General features: G+C 38.6%; 2 protein-coding genes across 2 annotated transcripts in view; one reads left to right on the forward strand and one right to left on the reverse strand.

Annotated features, from left to right (window-relative positions):
* The window catches only part of ppfia4 (PTPRF interacting protein alpha 4), a 119336-nt gene extending 118869 nt beyond the window's left edge, over positions 1-467 (forward strand). The window contains 1 exon segment of the mRNA XM_055160866.1: positions 389-467. Within this exon segment, the coding sequence (XP_055016841.1) occupies positions 389-447 (59 nt within the window). The 3' untranslated portion in view covers positions 448-467.
* A 7644-nt stretch (positions 468-8111) lies between these two features.
* Positions 8112-13039, reverse strand: myog (myogenin). Its single transcript, XM_020933876.2, has 4 exons — positions 12686-13039; positions 11780-12222; positions 9997-10093; positions 8112-9441 (listed from the first exon to the last, which is right to left on the reverse strand). Exons 1-4 carry the CDS (start codon positions 12771-12773, stop codon positions 9326-9328), a joined length of 744 nt encoding a protein of 247 aa, XP_020789535.1. The 5' UTR covers positions 12774-13039; the 3' UTR covers positions 8112-9325.
* Between the last annotated feature and the right edge of the window lie 4429 nt (positions 13040-17468).

The following is a 17468-nucleotide window of genomic DNA, read 5'->3' on the forward strand; positions in this document are numbered from 1 at the left end:
CCAGGTTTATGCATAAGAGAGAGTTGCAGCCTCAAAGTACGAATTCAAGTTCTGGTTTTGTCTATTTTAGTCCTGGTTTGGATCTGATTGCAGACCACGTGTAGAACTGATTTGGTTTTGGTTTAGACATGGTTAAGACCTTTTTTAATCTAGCAGTAGTTAAATGTTGCCATATGCACAAAAGCCTGCAGACATCACGCATGTCTAAGTCTAATTAATTCTATTGCATTATTTTAGTGAAAGGTTTTCCAAAAAATAGAAAATGTGTATTAGGCATGTTGTTAAGCATACTAACTAAACTAGCATGTTGTGATTTTATATTAGTTTTTGTTTTTAATGTTTGCATGGTGTGTTCTTGCTTTTCTGTCCCCGCCCCTTTTTGTCTAAGCCCCGCCTCCAGCTCCTCCGAGACTTGACCCCTCGGCGGTGAGGACCTACTCATGCTAACTCTCTCTGCTAACTAACAGGAGCGCTAATGCTAACAGGTAAGATAACAAAACAACCTAATCTGTGTAACACTCATTCAGATTCTGAATTAATCGTACTTACTTCATCCAATGATAATCCAAAAGCAGAAGGGTCTGAAATGGACTTCAAAGCTCCGTCCTAACTTGGGTAGGGTGACCAGACGTCCCTATTTACCCTGGACAGTCCCAGTTTTGAGCCCAGTGTCTGCTGTCCCAGCAGATTTATCCAAAAACCATTCATTTGTACCAGTTTTATACAAGAAAATGTCCCAGGCCTCCCTATTTGTGACCAATTTGATCCCTACCAACAGTAAAGAGAGGCATATATTGTAATTTGTTTAGGTAAAATACAAAAAAGGTGCTTAAAAATAACCAAAAGTCTCTGACTGGTTGATCCACCTGTCACTCACACCTAACGGAGAGACATGATAGGCTCTGTTCACGCTTATGTCACAAAACAGGAAGATGCTTGGAAACATGCGCCGACAACTTCCGGTGTAGTTCCCGACACTGGGTTCGCCAACCAACTGTGATCAAACCCATTGAAAGTAAATGTGATCAGAGGTAAAATGAAGACTGCATACGTATGTGCTGTTTGGAATCATCTTGAATTTGGCGCCTCATCTCTTCTAATCCATGTACCCTGTGCACTCGGAGTTGCCCGTCAGTGGGGAAATGATGAAAACTGAGGTGTGGTTGTAACTGTTGATTAGCCAAACATAAAGGAATGCTGCAATGACATATGGATGAAGAAAACTGGGCCATTTTCAAATTTTTCCATGAACAGAGCCCGCTGGAAGTTGTCATCGCATGTTTCCAAACATCTTCCTGGTTTGTGACGTAAACTTAAATAGAGCCTATATGGTTTCAGACCCAAATGATTTAGCATTGTCAAAGTGTGTGGTTTTGGCGGGCCAGGCATAGTTTTTTTGTGGAAAATACTGTACATTAAGGTTGGGCGGTAATACGGTTTTACAGTATCCCGCGGTATCAAAAAGCAGCAGCGGTATCAGTTTCATTACTGTCATTAAAAAAATATGCAGCGTGTAAGGACCTAATATAATATTATAATTTATTGATACCTGCATTTGTTTGCTCAGCACAAATGAATGTGTGATTGTATTTTCACTTTAATGCTATCACGATTTAAAACTAATAGTGTCTATAATGTTTCTTGTAACTGCGTGGGGAGATAACGTTCGATTAGTTTCATTCTGTTGACGTGACAGCTCATAAGGGAGACCAAGACAAGATGACAAGTCCAGCCACAGGCGAATTGGTCCAAAAAAAAAAAAACCTAGTAGCCTACTTCTGCAGTTGGGCAGCATTTTGGTTTCAGGCGCACATTTGTTTACGTTTTACAGAAATGAAACTTAAAACCACATGGCTTATTTACATAAACTACAAAGCGCTGATAAAAACAGCTCGCTTCTTGTGCGCTGATGCCGTTCAGCTTTTGTCGGACTAAAGGACACGACCAGTGGAATATATGTGTTCTTTCTGCGACAGAGGATGTGCTGTTAATGGTGAGTCTGTTCTGTGCGTGTATCGTGTTCGAGAAGGTTCATGTGAGACTTTTCAGAGATTATAAGTCTGCAGGTCATACACATAGACCGTACAGCAGTGCAGCTTTGTAGTTTACCAAAGTCGTAGTAAAACATTCTGTTAGTACATGTAATACTGTATACCCCGGTAAAATCCTGAGAAGGTTTAACGGTATCAAAATTTGGATACCGCCCAACCCTACTGTACATCATCTGTTATTTTGAAAAATAGTGATTTAGAAATATAGATATTATTTTTCCATAATCGACCGTCCTCATAACACAAACTTCTCCACTGCCTCTCTTCTGCAGTGCATTGTCATTACCTGTACGGACACATGCTTGCGGCCTTCTGAGAGTGACATGCCAAATCCGAGGTTTTTGGGGGTCCCCGGGGCGGTCCTCCTCACACCCGGGCCCCCCCTCCTCCCCTCGACCTTTCACCTCTCGACCGGACACGTGCAATACCGCGGCTCACCTTTGAACTCCGACCTTTTGCGAGTGCTGGCTGGCTGCGCTCCTATGTACAGTTCGTTTGACCCCAGTGCTCCCAGTCGCCTCAGTGTTGTGGTGTTGTGATTATGTCCCAGATCCTGTCTCGGCTGTGGGTTCAATTCCTGTTTTTTAGACGTCTTAAAGGTTGTTTCTCAAAACTACAGGATCCTTTTTTGGACAAATCAATATTATCTGCTGCTTAATGCCTGTTCCATTCACCAAAAATCAGAACAATTGTGATGAAATATCTTAAAATAACTGTTTGCAACCTAGAAATATTGTTGGCAAAGTATTTATTTAGAGGTAGCATATTAAGACACAGTAAACTTTAAAACGAAGTAACCTTTTTTACCTTTAAATATTTGGGAGTCGATTTGATAGCTCGTTGTGTTGTTAGGTGTAAAAAAAAATTGCAAGTATGACTGTTTCTCGTGAAAGTACATTGTAGTACTTAATTACAACTTACTGAGTACTTCATTGCAGATTGATTTATTGTAGATTTCTCATTGCAGGGAGTTCAGATGATAAAAACATTGTATGAATTCACACAGGTGGAAGTAAAAGTTAAGCCAAGTATTTAAGATAATGCTTTATTTTATTATACAAGTTCTACTTTTAATCAACTCTAGACCTAAACCACGTTCAGTCTTTTTCTATCACACTTAACACGAATAACTTGAGATGTAAATACGAAGGCAGACGTTCTCACTTAAAATGCCACACTTGATGAGTCAAGAGAAAGCACACTGTTAGTACGAGTGTAGTTTTGTCATGAAAATCCAAAATCTCTCATTGTCTCAGGATTCAGTCTTTGCAGGAGATAACAAACTGAAGAAGGGTCCTGCAGTTTTATGAAACAAATGGGCGCATCCCGTTTCTGTTCAGTTGCCTCCTCGAATTCTCAACTCCTCAATTCCTCAGCTGTCAATCACGCCCACTGAGGAATGATTCAGTGGAGCTCAAAAATGGATGGAGATATCTGGTTCAGAACTGAAATTCTCATGTATTTTTTTTTTCCATAAATATGACATTTTAATATTAAAAGTTTAAAAGCAGTTTTGTGGTAACGAATTTCCAAAAGATAATTTACTTTAAATCAAACAAATATATTGAGAATATCCAGATATAGCAAAAAATATCTGAAAATATGGTCAAGAATCTCCTGATTAGCCTACAGGAAACTTTCAACACTAATTTTCAAAAAGTCTATGAAAACAAATCCTGTCTATTTCTGTTGTTCTTTTTTATGACCATGATTGACTGTTAAAAAAGGATTTGAGGTTTTGAGGTCTGAAGAGGCAAGGAAACAGAAATGGGAGGCACCCCAATAAGTCCAAACCAGCCTGTCTACACTTCCTGCTCCTCTCTGATTGGTCGGAAATCGAACATGTGACCAGAAGTGGTTTGGACTTGAACACTTTCAGAGCCCACTGCACATCGCCCTCGACCGGTTATGCAAGGTATTACTCCTTTACTGTCTGTACATAAAATGGATGACTTATGTTTTTTATAGAAATATTATATATAAATATATATATTGGAAATATCTATGGAAAATGATATACTATTGCTGTATGAACCCTGATGCCCTGTATTGATAGTGACTGTTCTTCTCTCTTGCTTTCTCTGACTGTGTCTTTGCTGTGGTGTTAAATGGTGGGAGGACTCTTCACAGGTTCATGGGTCCAATTTGAGACTTTCTTCTCCTCTTTGCCTCTGAATCTCTCTATCTCTTTCTTCTCTTTCTTCCTGTTTTAACACTATGTAGCCATTACCTCTCCTTCTCTCTGCCTCTCACGCCTTCTGTACCAAACATAGACCGCAGAGGAATAGTGCGCTGGACAAAAAGCTGTTAGAATATTTTATGAATTATATATATATTGGTTTTCTGTGATCTCAGATGCCCTGGGACCGAATGACAGAAGTGTGGCTCCCAAGTTGCACCTACGGCCTTTCCAACCAACAGTCAGTTTTTCACTCACACATTACACCCTTACATAGGCACGGTGGTTGAAGTGTCTTGCCCAGGAGCACTATGTTAAAAATGTATGTAATTTTATCTGTAGATTAAGAACCAATTCTCATCTATGACCTGGCCAATAGTGATAAATGCATTGAAATTCCTCTGCTATAAAAAGAGAGAATTTGGGTATAGGTCAGTTATAATTAGCTTTAACTGATCTAAATATTAAAGAGTAGATAAATATAAAATATATATTTAAAAAAACAGCATTTTGTGTATACTCTTGGATATCAATATATTGGTATTTATAAATCAAACCACCCCTCACTACTGACCAAGTGGCAGTAACTGAACTTATGTAGATTCTGCATAGTTTTATAGAGTGAAAAACCTTCCTCCTGGTTCATAAACTCAAACTAAAACTTCCGTGCTCCACTGTCCCTCTGCTGTCTATGGTACCACACTATGTAGCCTATAGTTCTAGTGAGAATCCTTTAATCTGAAGTGTGTCTGCGTGAATGAAAACGCACAAAGAATATTCCAGAAAGTTGTGCGTCGTTAGAACAAACCCCAGCCATGTGACTTTTTTATTTTTCAACTGTGAATGAATCGTGTGAACACTGTAGCTCCGCCGACCTCCTCCTCTCAAACAACTGTAAACTGCTGCTCAACTTCAGCCAATGAAATCACTGCTCACAGAGACGGGCGGACATTTTGTATAGGTTCTTGTCACTTCCTGTTTGGACGGTTGCTATGGAGATCTTTCAGCGCGCGGCGTGTTTGATCAAGGCTGCTTTCAAATTCACTCTAGTGACTACGAGCCTAAAATTTTCTAAATCACTTTTCAGTACTAAGAGACATTTTAATTCATTTCCAACACAAAATGATAGGCCAACTTTCTTTTTTATACCTTGTGGTCTTATAGTTGTAATTCTTCAAGATGATTCAGAGAAATGAATATCTAGTTTTGATTTTTAGTACCGAGAAGTATCTTTCAATACTTTTGATGACGCTTTAGTCCTAACATTGTGGTTTTAGGTTAAAAGTTAATCCGAAGTGACTAATAACTGAAAACAAATCCATTTAAAGTTCTGTAAAGCATATTTCCAATTAATAATATAAGTGACAAAACGTTGATCTAATATCACCAAAATCTACCGTTTTCTATTTAAAAGTCATCTCACAACCCTGATCTTTGTGCTTTATAAGACATTCAGAATCTCAATGAAGATTTAGTCAAATGATTAAAAAAATAAATAAAAAAGCTCTAAAAATAGTGAATTTCTGCCACAAGAAAGCCAGTGTAAATTGTCTGAACATACCGACGCCTCTGGTTTAAGAATATAGGCTTTCAGTATTTAGTCTACTATGTTGTGAGAGAATTTGGACGCAGCCTTGAAGATCGTTGGGCATGTCTCAACTTGCCCGGTCACTTTTAATCCACTGTCATGGAGCTCTTGGATGGACATAAATGGACTGCTTCCTGTCACTTCCCGAAGAGCAGATCACAGCATTACGAACTAGTGAAGTGCTGGATGGGTGTACACAAGTTTGATTTTATTTTCTTATTTTTGTTATTTTTTTTAAAGTGTCTAAAAGGTGTAATGTGCTATGTGGCAGCTATGAGTACCGTGTCTTTATTCCAGGTGTGAAACAAACTGCTGACAAATCAAGATTTTATTATTTGGCTATTTAAAAAGAAGTGTACTGTATTTATGACACTATATCAACATAAGTAAAGCTGTTTTATAAATAACTGGGCTTATGTTTTCTATATCTCTTTTAAGGGCCCATATTACGCTATTTTCTGATCTGTGTTATGATGTTTCCTTATCAAAAACACACTGTACCTGCGGTGGAGTTTTGTTTCATTCACACATGTTTAACACACAAACCCTGCTTATTTTTATTAGGTTTAGTTCTTCTCTTAAACAGAAAACACTGTCCCACTTTGTGATGCCATACATCAAGTGCTCCACTGTGTTTTTAAACTCCATACACCTTCACTGGACTCATTTGGAGGTAAAAGGAGCTGTTAACTTGAAAACGACCGCTTCATAACATCACAAGCTGGAATCGAGCATTTTCAGCTTGAGCTATAGACTCATAGCCAGACTGGCGCAACCTAGTCCCTCGACTCAATTTCATTTCTCTCCAGCAACTAGGTCAGGAATCAAAATACACTAGACGGTTCGCAAAAACCCCGCAAGTGCAAGTTCAGGCACCAGCCAATCAGCGAAGAGCCATACATTTTGTGTTGGCAACGATTCCTGAGATCGAGGATTTAAAGCCGGAACAAAGAGAATGTTTGGTGAATTTCATCAAGGGGAAAGACGTTCTTGCCCTTCTTCCTAAAGGGATTTGGGAAAATCTTAATATACCATTAGCCCCATTAGTGGCACATTACATACATCGCGATCAAATAGCAGTGATTGGTTGAATGATAAAAAGTACCCTCCTACTGTCGAGCGAACAAATTCTAACACTGCGAGGTCAGACGTTTTTTTTTAGTGAAACTGGCTGATGAATCAGGCTAATAGACTCATGCGTGAATGGAACAAAACACAACCACCAGGTATGTTTTTAATGAGTTAATAAAATTAGAAAATGGCTCAAAGCTCACAGGAGTCAATTTTGTGTAATATAGGGCCTTTAATCTATTTTAGTAAGCAAACTTGGATCATAACTACACTACACACTACTGTCTTCTATACGCCATCAAGAAGTTAACTGGAGGAAATTAGAGCTGCAATGTTCTGCCAAACATCTAAATTGCTTTTTTTTTTTCAACCAAATTTATCATTAGACACAATGATGATGAATAATTGACTAAATATAAAACTAGGACATTTTAATTAACAAAATAAAACTGAGATATTTTCAATAGGCAACCTCAGTTTTAAGCACATGCGATCCACATAGAGAAATGGTGTAATATTTTGTAAAGAGCAATTAAAGGTGCACTGTGCAACTTTTCTGATGAAGGGCCACCACCTGCTTCTTTCCACTGACATATTATTGCTTTCTTGGAATGTTCCACAGAGCCCCATTAAACATATCTATCTCCATGGAGACAAACTGGTGATGCCACAAGCCACTTACATTTCAAGTAAAGTTTACAAGTTTACTGTCATTCTGTGGAACATTCCAAGCAAAGTAAGAAATATAAAAGTTACTTAGTGCACCTTTAATTATTTACCCTAGTAGAGATTGTATGTTTTTGTTTGTAAAGTTATATTGCGTTTTATATTTGGTGTATCAGCAAAGGCAAAATTGGAATATCAACATTATATTACATTATGTACATGATTAGGGCACACGTTAAACTTTCAAAAAGAATTTTCCAATATTGACCAAATTTGTTCTTGTGAACAGTTAAAGCCAATTCTATCATTGAAATCTTTCGCCAATTTCTACCTCACCAGTGTATAGTAAGTATAAATGCAATACAGTTCATAGTTAAATATAAAATGCATTCCCGTCAAACCACTAGAAACAAGGCAATTTAATTTATCGAAAATGGTCTTTATTTATTTCAAGATCAGAAAATATCATTTCAACAATTCAACATCTACAAAGACACAACAATCTTAGATATAAAAGTCAAAAATAATTTAACAAAACTTAAAAAATAAACTGGCACAAACCACTCTGTAGAAAAGGGAACGTATTTACATCACTATAATAATAATAATTACCAGTTTTAAATTAAGCAGGTCTTGGTCAAAACTGCCATGGTACACATAATATATTATTGGCCCCAGAAATAAAACTCATGAATTATTTTAAGCATAAAATAAAAACACACGGAAAAAAGGAAAGATTTGGGAAAAAGGAAAAATTAAGAAAAAAATCTCCAATGTGGGTTCAAGAGAATCCACTCTCTCCAGGAACTATTCATGCAACGTCCTTGGATTTTGACTTTGACTGGACCACAGAATTAGGTAGGAAATAGGAAAGAGGATCACGCCACATTCATGTTCTCTATGGAAAGTCGGGAAATAAACCAGGAATCTGCATTAAAACTTGACAAAAAGTCTACATGTTACTGATTAGTTATTGTCTTTTAGCATCGCAATTGTCCACAAAGTATAGAAAGTCATTTTGATTTTAAAATGTGCTAATTGTAGGGACATGTCTCGGGTGCCAAGTATAGCAAAGACCACCACAGCTGAGACCCTATTTCAGTAGAATTTTACCAAATCAAAACAAATATGAGGAATAAATAAGCTTAAACTATTTAATTTTCAATAATTGTGAATGTTAATGTTGGATTCTCAATTTCCTTTTTGAAGAATTACTGACTTAACTTGCAGCGGTCCCACCCTTACGTCACCCGGTACAAAAATACTCTGGACACGCCCCTGGCTAAATACAGTTTTAACCTTAAAAAGCAGTTTTGCTGGCTAAGCTACACTGTCAATTCATTGCATTTCTATTATTAGCTGAAAGGCGCTAACAACAAACTAACGGGAGCACCTTGGTGAGGACAAAAGCTACAGTTCGTTCAAAATATTATGATTAAATGTGTTTTAAAATTAGGTTTAGGAAGTTAAGAAGTACTGGAAGTTATGGAAGTTTAATTTGTTGTCATCATCAATTCAGGACTATGGAGCATTTGGTGAGTACAAGAATGTGGCATAGAAAGTTGTGAAAAGTACAATCGGAATTTATGTTTTATCATTTCTGTCAGACCACTGAGCAGCTAATACTCTAGCATCATAATTTAAACCTCAATAATAACTTAATAATTTAATATTTTGCATCAAATTGTTTAAATAAATAAATTAGCCCTGTTAAAAGTGTGGTGTTGGTTTAGCTGGCTGCCCGTGGCCTGGTCGTCTCGGTTGGAGGCTCTATTTGGGAATGTCACCGAAAGCCACCGAGCCGTCAGCCCCAGAGATGCCCTCGACGATGGAGGAGAGCGCACGCATGTTCCCCTGGTCTGGAGAGTCCGCCGCACTCAGAAGATCTAGAGGGGAAAAGAAGGACCATAAATACTTGGAGGAAATGGTTGGAAACAGTTAAGTAAGTAGCCTACTCAAAGTCTTGTTACCAAGAACAGTCCTAACTCACTAGTACCTAATAAAGTAATGCTTCATTCAAGAGCTGAGTCCAGTAATTACAATGTTTACTGGTACTGGTGTCAAAAGTACAAAATCAGTGGAGCTCTCATCAACAAATTTTAAATTTGGAAGATTGATTCCCCCCCACATTGTTGCTGTGTCCTTACGCAAGACACTTGCCTGTATGAATGTGTTGTGTGCATGAGTGACTGGTAATTGTTGGAGGAGCCAGTAGCAGAGTGTAATGAGCATCACCGTACCACTGCACTGCAATTGATAATGCATGCAGGAACTGAACCACCAACCTTCAGCTTACATTATAGCTGTTCAGTACTGCTACGACTGGCTGAAACTGTGTGCAAAACTAAAACTGTAAAAATGTTGCTGAATCGTATATGTTGATATGCTAATGTGTCTGTGCTCTATTATGCTAACAGTGATAAAGCCTGCACATGTCTGACCTTCGCTGCTGTAGCTCTGGCACTGCTCCGGGGTGCTGCTCCACTCGGGGCTGCTGCAGCACGTGCTCCCAGAGCTGGGCTCGCTCGAGGAGGACACCTGTTCACACCAGACGGACGGAGACAAGAGGAGACAGGAGGCACGGTCAGAACACCGAGGAAATACCACAACACACTGAAATAACACTACTACTACTACTACTATTACTCTGCTGCTGCTGCTACTACTACTACTACTACTACTACTACTACTACTACTACTACTACTACTACTACTACTACTACTACTATGACTATCATTGGAGGACTTGTACTATTAATACTACTACTAGTAGTACTGTTTTTCATATTAAAAGTCAGTCTTTAAAGATATTTATGATTAAATTGTCTTAAATGATTCTCTTTCATCCCAACAGACTTTTCTGTGTAAAATGTTATCAAAATAGATACAAATCTCAGGACCCTGTCACAGGCCAAATCAGAACCCCTAGAGGGCCAGACTTGGCCCGGGGGCCCCACTTTGGGCACCCCTATTCTAGACAGTGTAAACAAACATTACCACACACAAACACATTTGGATGCTGTTACTGCTACTAATCTTATACCAAGTACTACTACTACAATTAAAGTTAAGAACATTTCTGGTCAGATTTTCTCCCATTTTACAATCTATCACATTTAGAACAGGACTTAAAATAGACTACCACGAACACTACAAGAACATGATAAAAATAAATCAAACTGTTGAAGGGTTGAAAACTAGTAAGCACTTGTAATTTCTTAGAATAGGTCTAAACCATAATTGATCGACCTCATCACCCCACAAGTGTTAAACCATTTTCCATTCAACTAAATATAACTCACATTCTTCCACTGCCATCTCTTCCATTGTGGCTTTTGGCTGCATCCCTGTTGCATTGTATAATAAGTCACCTTGCCACCTTGTATCCTACTTCCTATGTCCTTATTCCTTTGTCCTACTCACTAGAGAAACAAACTGAATTCATTTTATTAATTTACTGAACTTTTTACAGAAAGTAAGCTTTCTGGTATTTTGAACCATATTAATCTACTACTGTCCTGCTCACAGGTTGCATCCAAATTCTGAAAAAGTCACCTTATTCTATGGATTCTGGAGTTATATTTCCTACATCCATCCATTATATTTTTGTCTCCCAACATTTTAAACATTACATAAAAGTTGCCTTGCCTTCTTGGATCCTTATATCCTGAAGCCCTACATTCTGGGCTGTATCCAGATTGTATACATACGAGTCACTTTGTTTTATTGGATCCTTGTTTTCTATATCCTTTTACTTCTTAGATTGCTATTTCCTAAGTCATATATTGTTTTTAGGCTGCATCCAAATCATATATAGAAAGGGACTTTTCCTTCTTGTGTCCTTACATCATTTGTGCTCTTACCTAAATTCTTATTATTCTGAGTCCTATAGTCAGAGCTGCAAAGGAACTGTATAAAAGTCAAATTTCCTAATTGGATCCTTAAAAGTCCTACACTTACTCTAGGCTGCATCCAAATTCATATTGCCTCCTTGGATACATAAAGCATGTGTCCTGTTTCATAAGACCTGTGTTATTTTTTTTCCTAAGTCACACACTCACCCTGAGCCGTATCCATATTGTATACAAATTCAGTTTCCTCACTGGACCCTTATATGTCTGATTTCCTTAGCCTTATACTCACTCGAGGCTGCATCCAAATTGTGTACAAGTCAAATTTCCTTAATGGATTCTTATATGTGCTATCTTCTAGTCTCATACTCACTCGGGGCTGTGCTTGACTTTGCCTGTAGTGTATTCCTTGCTGTCCCGCCTCATTCTCTTGTTGATTGAGGGACGACACCAGCGCCTGCAGTCTCTCGATGTACTGGATGGCACTTCTCAAAATCTCCACTTTGGGCAGCCTCTGGTTCGGGTTCATCAGCGTACTCCTCTTCAAAGCATCGAAAGCCTCATTCACTTTCTTCAAGCGCCGTTTTTCTCTCAAAGTGGCCGCTCGACGTCTATCCATGGTGACGGTTTTCCTCTTACAAAGCTTACAGGCCCAGGGAAGGCATTGTCCCGGGCAGTGGGGTGTGTTGCTGTCAGAGTGAGGGGACAAGCTGCTGTTCGGAGATGGCTTGTCCTCCACGACTTGGGGCACCCCCGTCGGACCGCACAAGCCCATCATGGTGCTCCGATCCTGGAAGCCGGTTTGGTCGAAGCCCCCTGGAAGAAGGGCGGATGTCAGTATTGATTCAAAACTGATTAAAAGTTTCGCTGTATAAATACACTTTTAGATTTTCTTGGGGTAATTTCAATATATAATTTTCCAAATGTTTTATTATAATTTATAAGGACTCCAGACTTTTTTTAAAAAATTACCTTTATTTAAAACCTTAAGAACAAATTCTTATTTACAATGCTGGCCTGTAAATCAGTAATAACATGGATTTGTCAATTTCACAAAAAGCAGCAAAATTCAAGGAAAATCTAATTGAAATCCCAACAATATAAAATCTACACAAAATCATAACATTGACCATTTCTAATAATTACCTGACTAGCTTTAAAACATTCAAGTTTTCTTTTTTTTTTTTGCCAAATGACAAAGTAAGTAATTTTGAATTTAAAATGTTTCCAAGTTTGTCCAGTATAATTAAATTTCTCACAATAAACACCCCATGCCTACCTGGAAGTCTGGACTGGTAGAAGTTATCATTCCCTTCATAAAATCGCTGATCGGGGAAAAAATACGGATTGGTCTCGAAAAGCTCCATAATTGTCAAAGTTTGTCTTGAGAAATAGTGAAATAATTTTCTTGAAAAGCTGAAGCTAGAGCAGCGCTATAAGTTCCCTTATGTTGTGAAGTGGAGGGACGCTAGCAGAACAACTGGTCCTGGATGGTTTGGACTGGCATTTAAACCCCGAGGATCATGGGGTTAAAATTAGCCTGAGTTTTTGAAGAAACCTGAGCTAGCGTTTAGCTGTTGTGGCTCATCTACACACTTCACTGCATGGACCTTTTTTACGGCTGCTGCTGCCACTGTGGGTGTCAGTCAATACGATTACATGGAGAGCTTAGACGCACAGTGGACACTGGACTATTAAGATGTTGAACTACACTTCTTTGGGTTTATATGGACAATACACCTATAAACTAGTGGGACTTAGTCATTCATTTGGTGTTTTTCAGATTGTGATGATGTCATACACAGATTTTCTGATAACATTGTACTTTACCATGTAATGTTGAATCTGACCATTTCTATGATTGACTAACCCCTAAAACTCACTGTATTACAAATGTCCTATATTATACAAAACTGACTCTTGTGAACTTTAAGCCATGTGATTATGCTGTTACCTCCTCAAAAACATACCTGGAGTTGTGTTTTGTTTCATTCACACATCTTTGAGGAACTTTTTATTATTAGTCTATCTACATCTCCAAGAATGTTCTGTTCCACCTTGTGATGTAATGTATAATTTTCAAGTTAACAGTTCTTTTTACATTTAGTTCAGTAGAGATTGGCAATTTCAGGGCTGAAATCATCCAAATGATTCTAGTGAAGGTGTATGGAGTTTCAAAACACAGTGGAACAGTTCCTATATTACCACATGACATCCTAAGATGGAAAAGAGTGTTTTCCGTTTGAGAGAAGAACTCAGTCTAAATATGCAGGTTTGTGTGTTAAACATGTGTGAATGAAAAAAAACCACAACTCCAGGTCTGTTTGTGACATGGAAACAACGTTATCAGATTGTGTAGTATGGGTCCTTTAAATATGATTGGCTTATTCATAGGTTTCAGAATAATGAAAGGTTATGACTGTAGCCTTCACAATTCAAAGATTTTGAATGGTCAACTGTCTTCAAAATGGCATCATACAACAGGAAGCTAAAACTCACACTCATAGAATGTTGTGATGTCATCTAAAGCAATAGGTTGCATATAATTATAAGTCATTATAGGGATATTAAACAAGAAGGTATTCCAAATAAGGCTAAAAACAGTAGCTGCTAGCACTTTATGACATCAGCAGGTGGAATAGAGTATTTTGAGCGCTTGGACAGAGATAAGCAGATGATGCCATCAGGCGTAGTTGTAAGTAATATCCATGGAGATGTAACCCGCCCTCATTTTTATTTTAATGGAAATCCAATAAATTTTTAAATGTAATAATGCCCATGCAATTAATCACATTATCCAGGCGTACAACTTCAACTACTTAAAATACCATCTCCCTGATCAGAACAAGTAATTTACATAATACTAATGCCACTTACATTCTAAATCAATAGTTTCTCTTTGCTGTATGTGGACTATGTGTGTCATGTCCGTGTGTACTTCCCCCGTGTTTCTGTTGCTGTGGAAGAGAATCCAGGATCAAACAAGCCTGACTTAATGAGCTAATCCAGGCCTGTGTCTCTATGACTCTACACTGCAAAAAGATATGAGCCCGTTCAAATTACTAGAAGTCAGAATATAGTATGGGAGATTTTTAAAATACATTTTCATATAGATTAATACAGTTATAACCATTTTTTGCTGATTTTAAAATATTATGTGATCATTCAAAATATTGATGGTATATTTCTAGTGTTGAGTACATTTTTTAGCATCTTAAACCACCTCTCATTTAAAAATCAAATATCTTTCAACCAGTAAATCTATTCTAGTTAGAACTACTTAGATGAAGTTTTTTTTTTTTCAGTCAAGTTCAAGTCTTCTTAACTCATATATTCTGTATTTCTTTTTTGTAGTGTCCATGGAGTCCATTGGTTTTGGGGGAGATGGGGAGGTACTAGGGGGTAAGTGGGGGGCAGACAGCTGTCACTTCACCAGGAGCCCGTCAGTGCAATGGCAAGAAGTTGTTTGGGCCCTGCCTCTTCATAAAGCAGGCCAACGATGGTTGCTACGTCTAAAGTAGGTCACATAACACTATACTGGATTTCAAACTAGTGCCCAACAAGTAATATCATTTCCGTATTTACTCATGGATTCCCTGTGATAACCCAATATGAAAGTACTTAACCTACATCTGATAACTATAAATACCTAAAGCTGAGTCAAACCAAGGCCAGTGTGGTTCATGGGGAAATTCTCCATGCACTGGAGAGGCAGATTTCTCTAGGCACAGCTGCCCTGTGGCAGACTGATGGAAGCATGGCTGCCAATCCGTGACTACAGCTCCTCTGACCACTGCCAGTTTCTAAAACATGATGGGGCATGGTGGCTCAGGGGCTAGCACTTATGCTTCACAGCAAGAATGTTTTGGTTTTGATCCTCAGGGCTGTGCAAAGTTTGTGTGCTCTCCCTGTGTCTGGGTGGCTTTCCTCTGGGCACTCCGGTTTCCCCCATCAACCCAAAACAAGCACTATGAAATCGATTAAATCCTCCTGTTAATGCAGTTCTGACCAAGACTTGCTCAAAATCTGGAGATGGGTCCCCTAGCCCTGCACTGTGGCGCACACTGCTTCTGACAGGTTCCACCAGCAGCTTTAAAAGATGGGTCTAATGCAGAGGACCAATTTCACTATGGGAACAATACCAAGTGTACTTTATACTCTGGCCAAGTCAGTGAACCAAACCCATTGAAGTGGCTTTGGGTTTGTGTTCCAATCGTCTAAGTGTATACTGTCATTTGTGTCTCTGAACTCATCTCATCCATCGTCTCATCCCATTTTCTCAGTACTCATTTACTCTGCAGTCACACTCTACTTCTGTAGCCACAAATGTCAAGCAGACAGATAGAAGCGTCCAATATGGACCAAAAGACAAATCACACACACACATCAGGCCTGGCTAGAAGAACACCTTCTGATTATACTGTAAGTAATTTCTTTTTGTTTAGCTTTATGTACATTTTGACTTGTTCCAGTATAAAACATGGTTAAATAGTGACTTAATTATTGTGTAATGCATGTTTAGATATTTACGCCCTCACCCAGCGACGTGCCCAAACAAAATGTGAAACATGTGGGAGGAAGTCCCCTGTAGTTGGCGCTGGCTCCTGTTACGGTGCAATCAGAATCTAAACCAGAATATTCCAGTCATCTAAACTCCGCCCTGACCTTTCAGAGCCCAGTGGTGAATTAGCCTTAGCCACAGCGCTAATCTTTCCACAACACATCGCACAAATAGATGAGAGCCTAATTCAGACTGGCTTCCGTTAGCTGTAAATATGGACTCAAGGACTAAGAAGAATTCAATAAGTGTTAAACCAGGTCTCAAATAGAAACAGTTCTACAATTAAACTTCTTCTGAACTAAACCTTCTCCAAAATAGGACTAAATCAGGAATAAAATAGGACATAAAAATGGCACTGTTCTAGGACTAAAACTAGAACTAAACCTGGACTAGAACAGGACCAAATCAAGGCATCAGGACTAAACTGGGCCAAAGTCCAAAACCAAACCAAGTCCAGTGTGAACACGCCCTACGTCTAAACTAGATCTTACAGAACTAAACCAAGCTTTTACTCAGACTAGTCCAGTGTTGAACCAAGAATAAATCCTGAACCTAAAGCAGGATTAAGTAAAATATAAAATGGGGATTAAATTAAACAAAACCTGGCCTACACCAGATTGTTAGCACACTCAGTTGAGTTCTACACATCACACATTAGAAATGTGTGAACTGGCAAATATCAGAAGAATTCATTTTACCAAGTTCAGGAGTAAACCAGAACCAAATCAAGAAATAAGTCTAACCCTAACCTATTAAACCAGATTTAAATAGACTAAACCAGGATGAAACCTGGACTATGTCAGAAGCACACAGAGTCTAACCCAGAGCACTAACTATCTTAGCCTTGGATATATTTCACAGTTAGATCAGAGGCTAATTCAGATGGGCTGCTGTTAGCGCTGAGCCAAAGTACATAGTTGCATTTGATCCAACATAACTTCAGTCTCAAATGAGTCTGATTCACACGATGCTCATAACAAAACACCTCTGAAGTGGTTTCGCTGTATCTTTGGACTGTATGATTTAAATAAACAGGTCTTCCATGTTTTTAAAGTCCATTATACATAATTGTCACAGGTCACAGGGGCAGTCTGTCAGGACCAGGGGACCCATCTCCAGATCTTGAGCTCCTCTTGTTCAGGACTGCCTTAGCTGGTGGATTTGACCTATTGTGCATGTTATGGGATGATGGGGGAAACCGCAGTGCCCAGAGGAACAAGGAGAAACATGCAAACTCCACACACAAAGACCCAGGAGTCAGACCCAGAACCTTACTGCTACTGTTTACTGAACCTTAAAGCTAGCAACTCAGCCTCTGTACCACTTTGCTAAATTTGCAGCCTTGTGATGCCTTTGGGGTCAATCATAACATTGTCTGCTATAACAGAAGTTTAAAGGCCATGCATGAAGTATGTATTTTGTTACGAGTTATGACCTTATGCAGATCCTGTCAGCACTGTCTGAAACAAGGCGCCAAAGCAATTATTTAGAAAACTACATA

This window comes from Boleophthalmus pectinirostris, unplaced genomic scaffold (genome assembly GCF_026225935.1).
Source record: "Boleophthalmus pectinirostris isolate CB_2022bp ecotype Guang Dong unplaced genomic scaffold, ASM2622593v1 HiC_scaffold_3, whole genome shotgun sequence".
Classification (NCBI taxonomy): domain Eukaryota; kingdom Metazoa; phylum Chordata; class Actinopteri; order Gobiiformes; family Gobiidae; genus Boleophthalmus; species Boleophthalmus pectinirostris.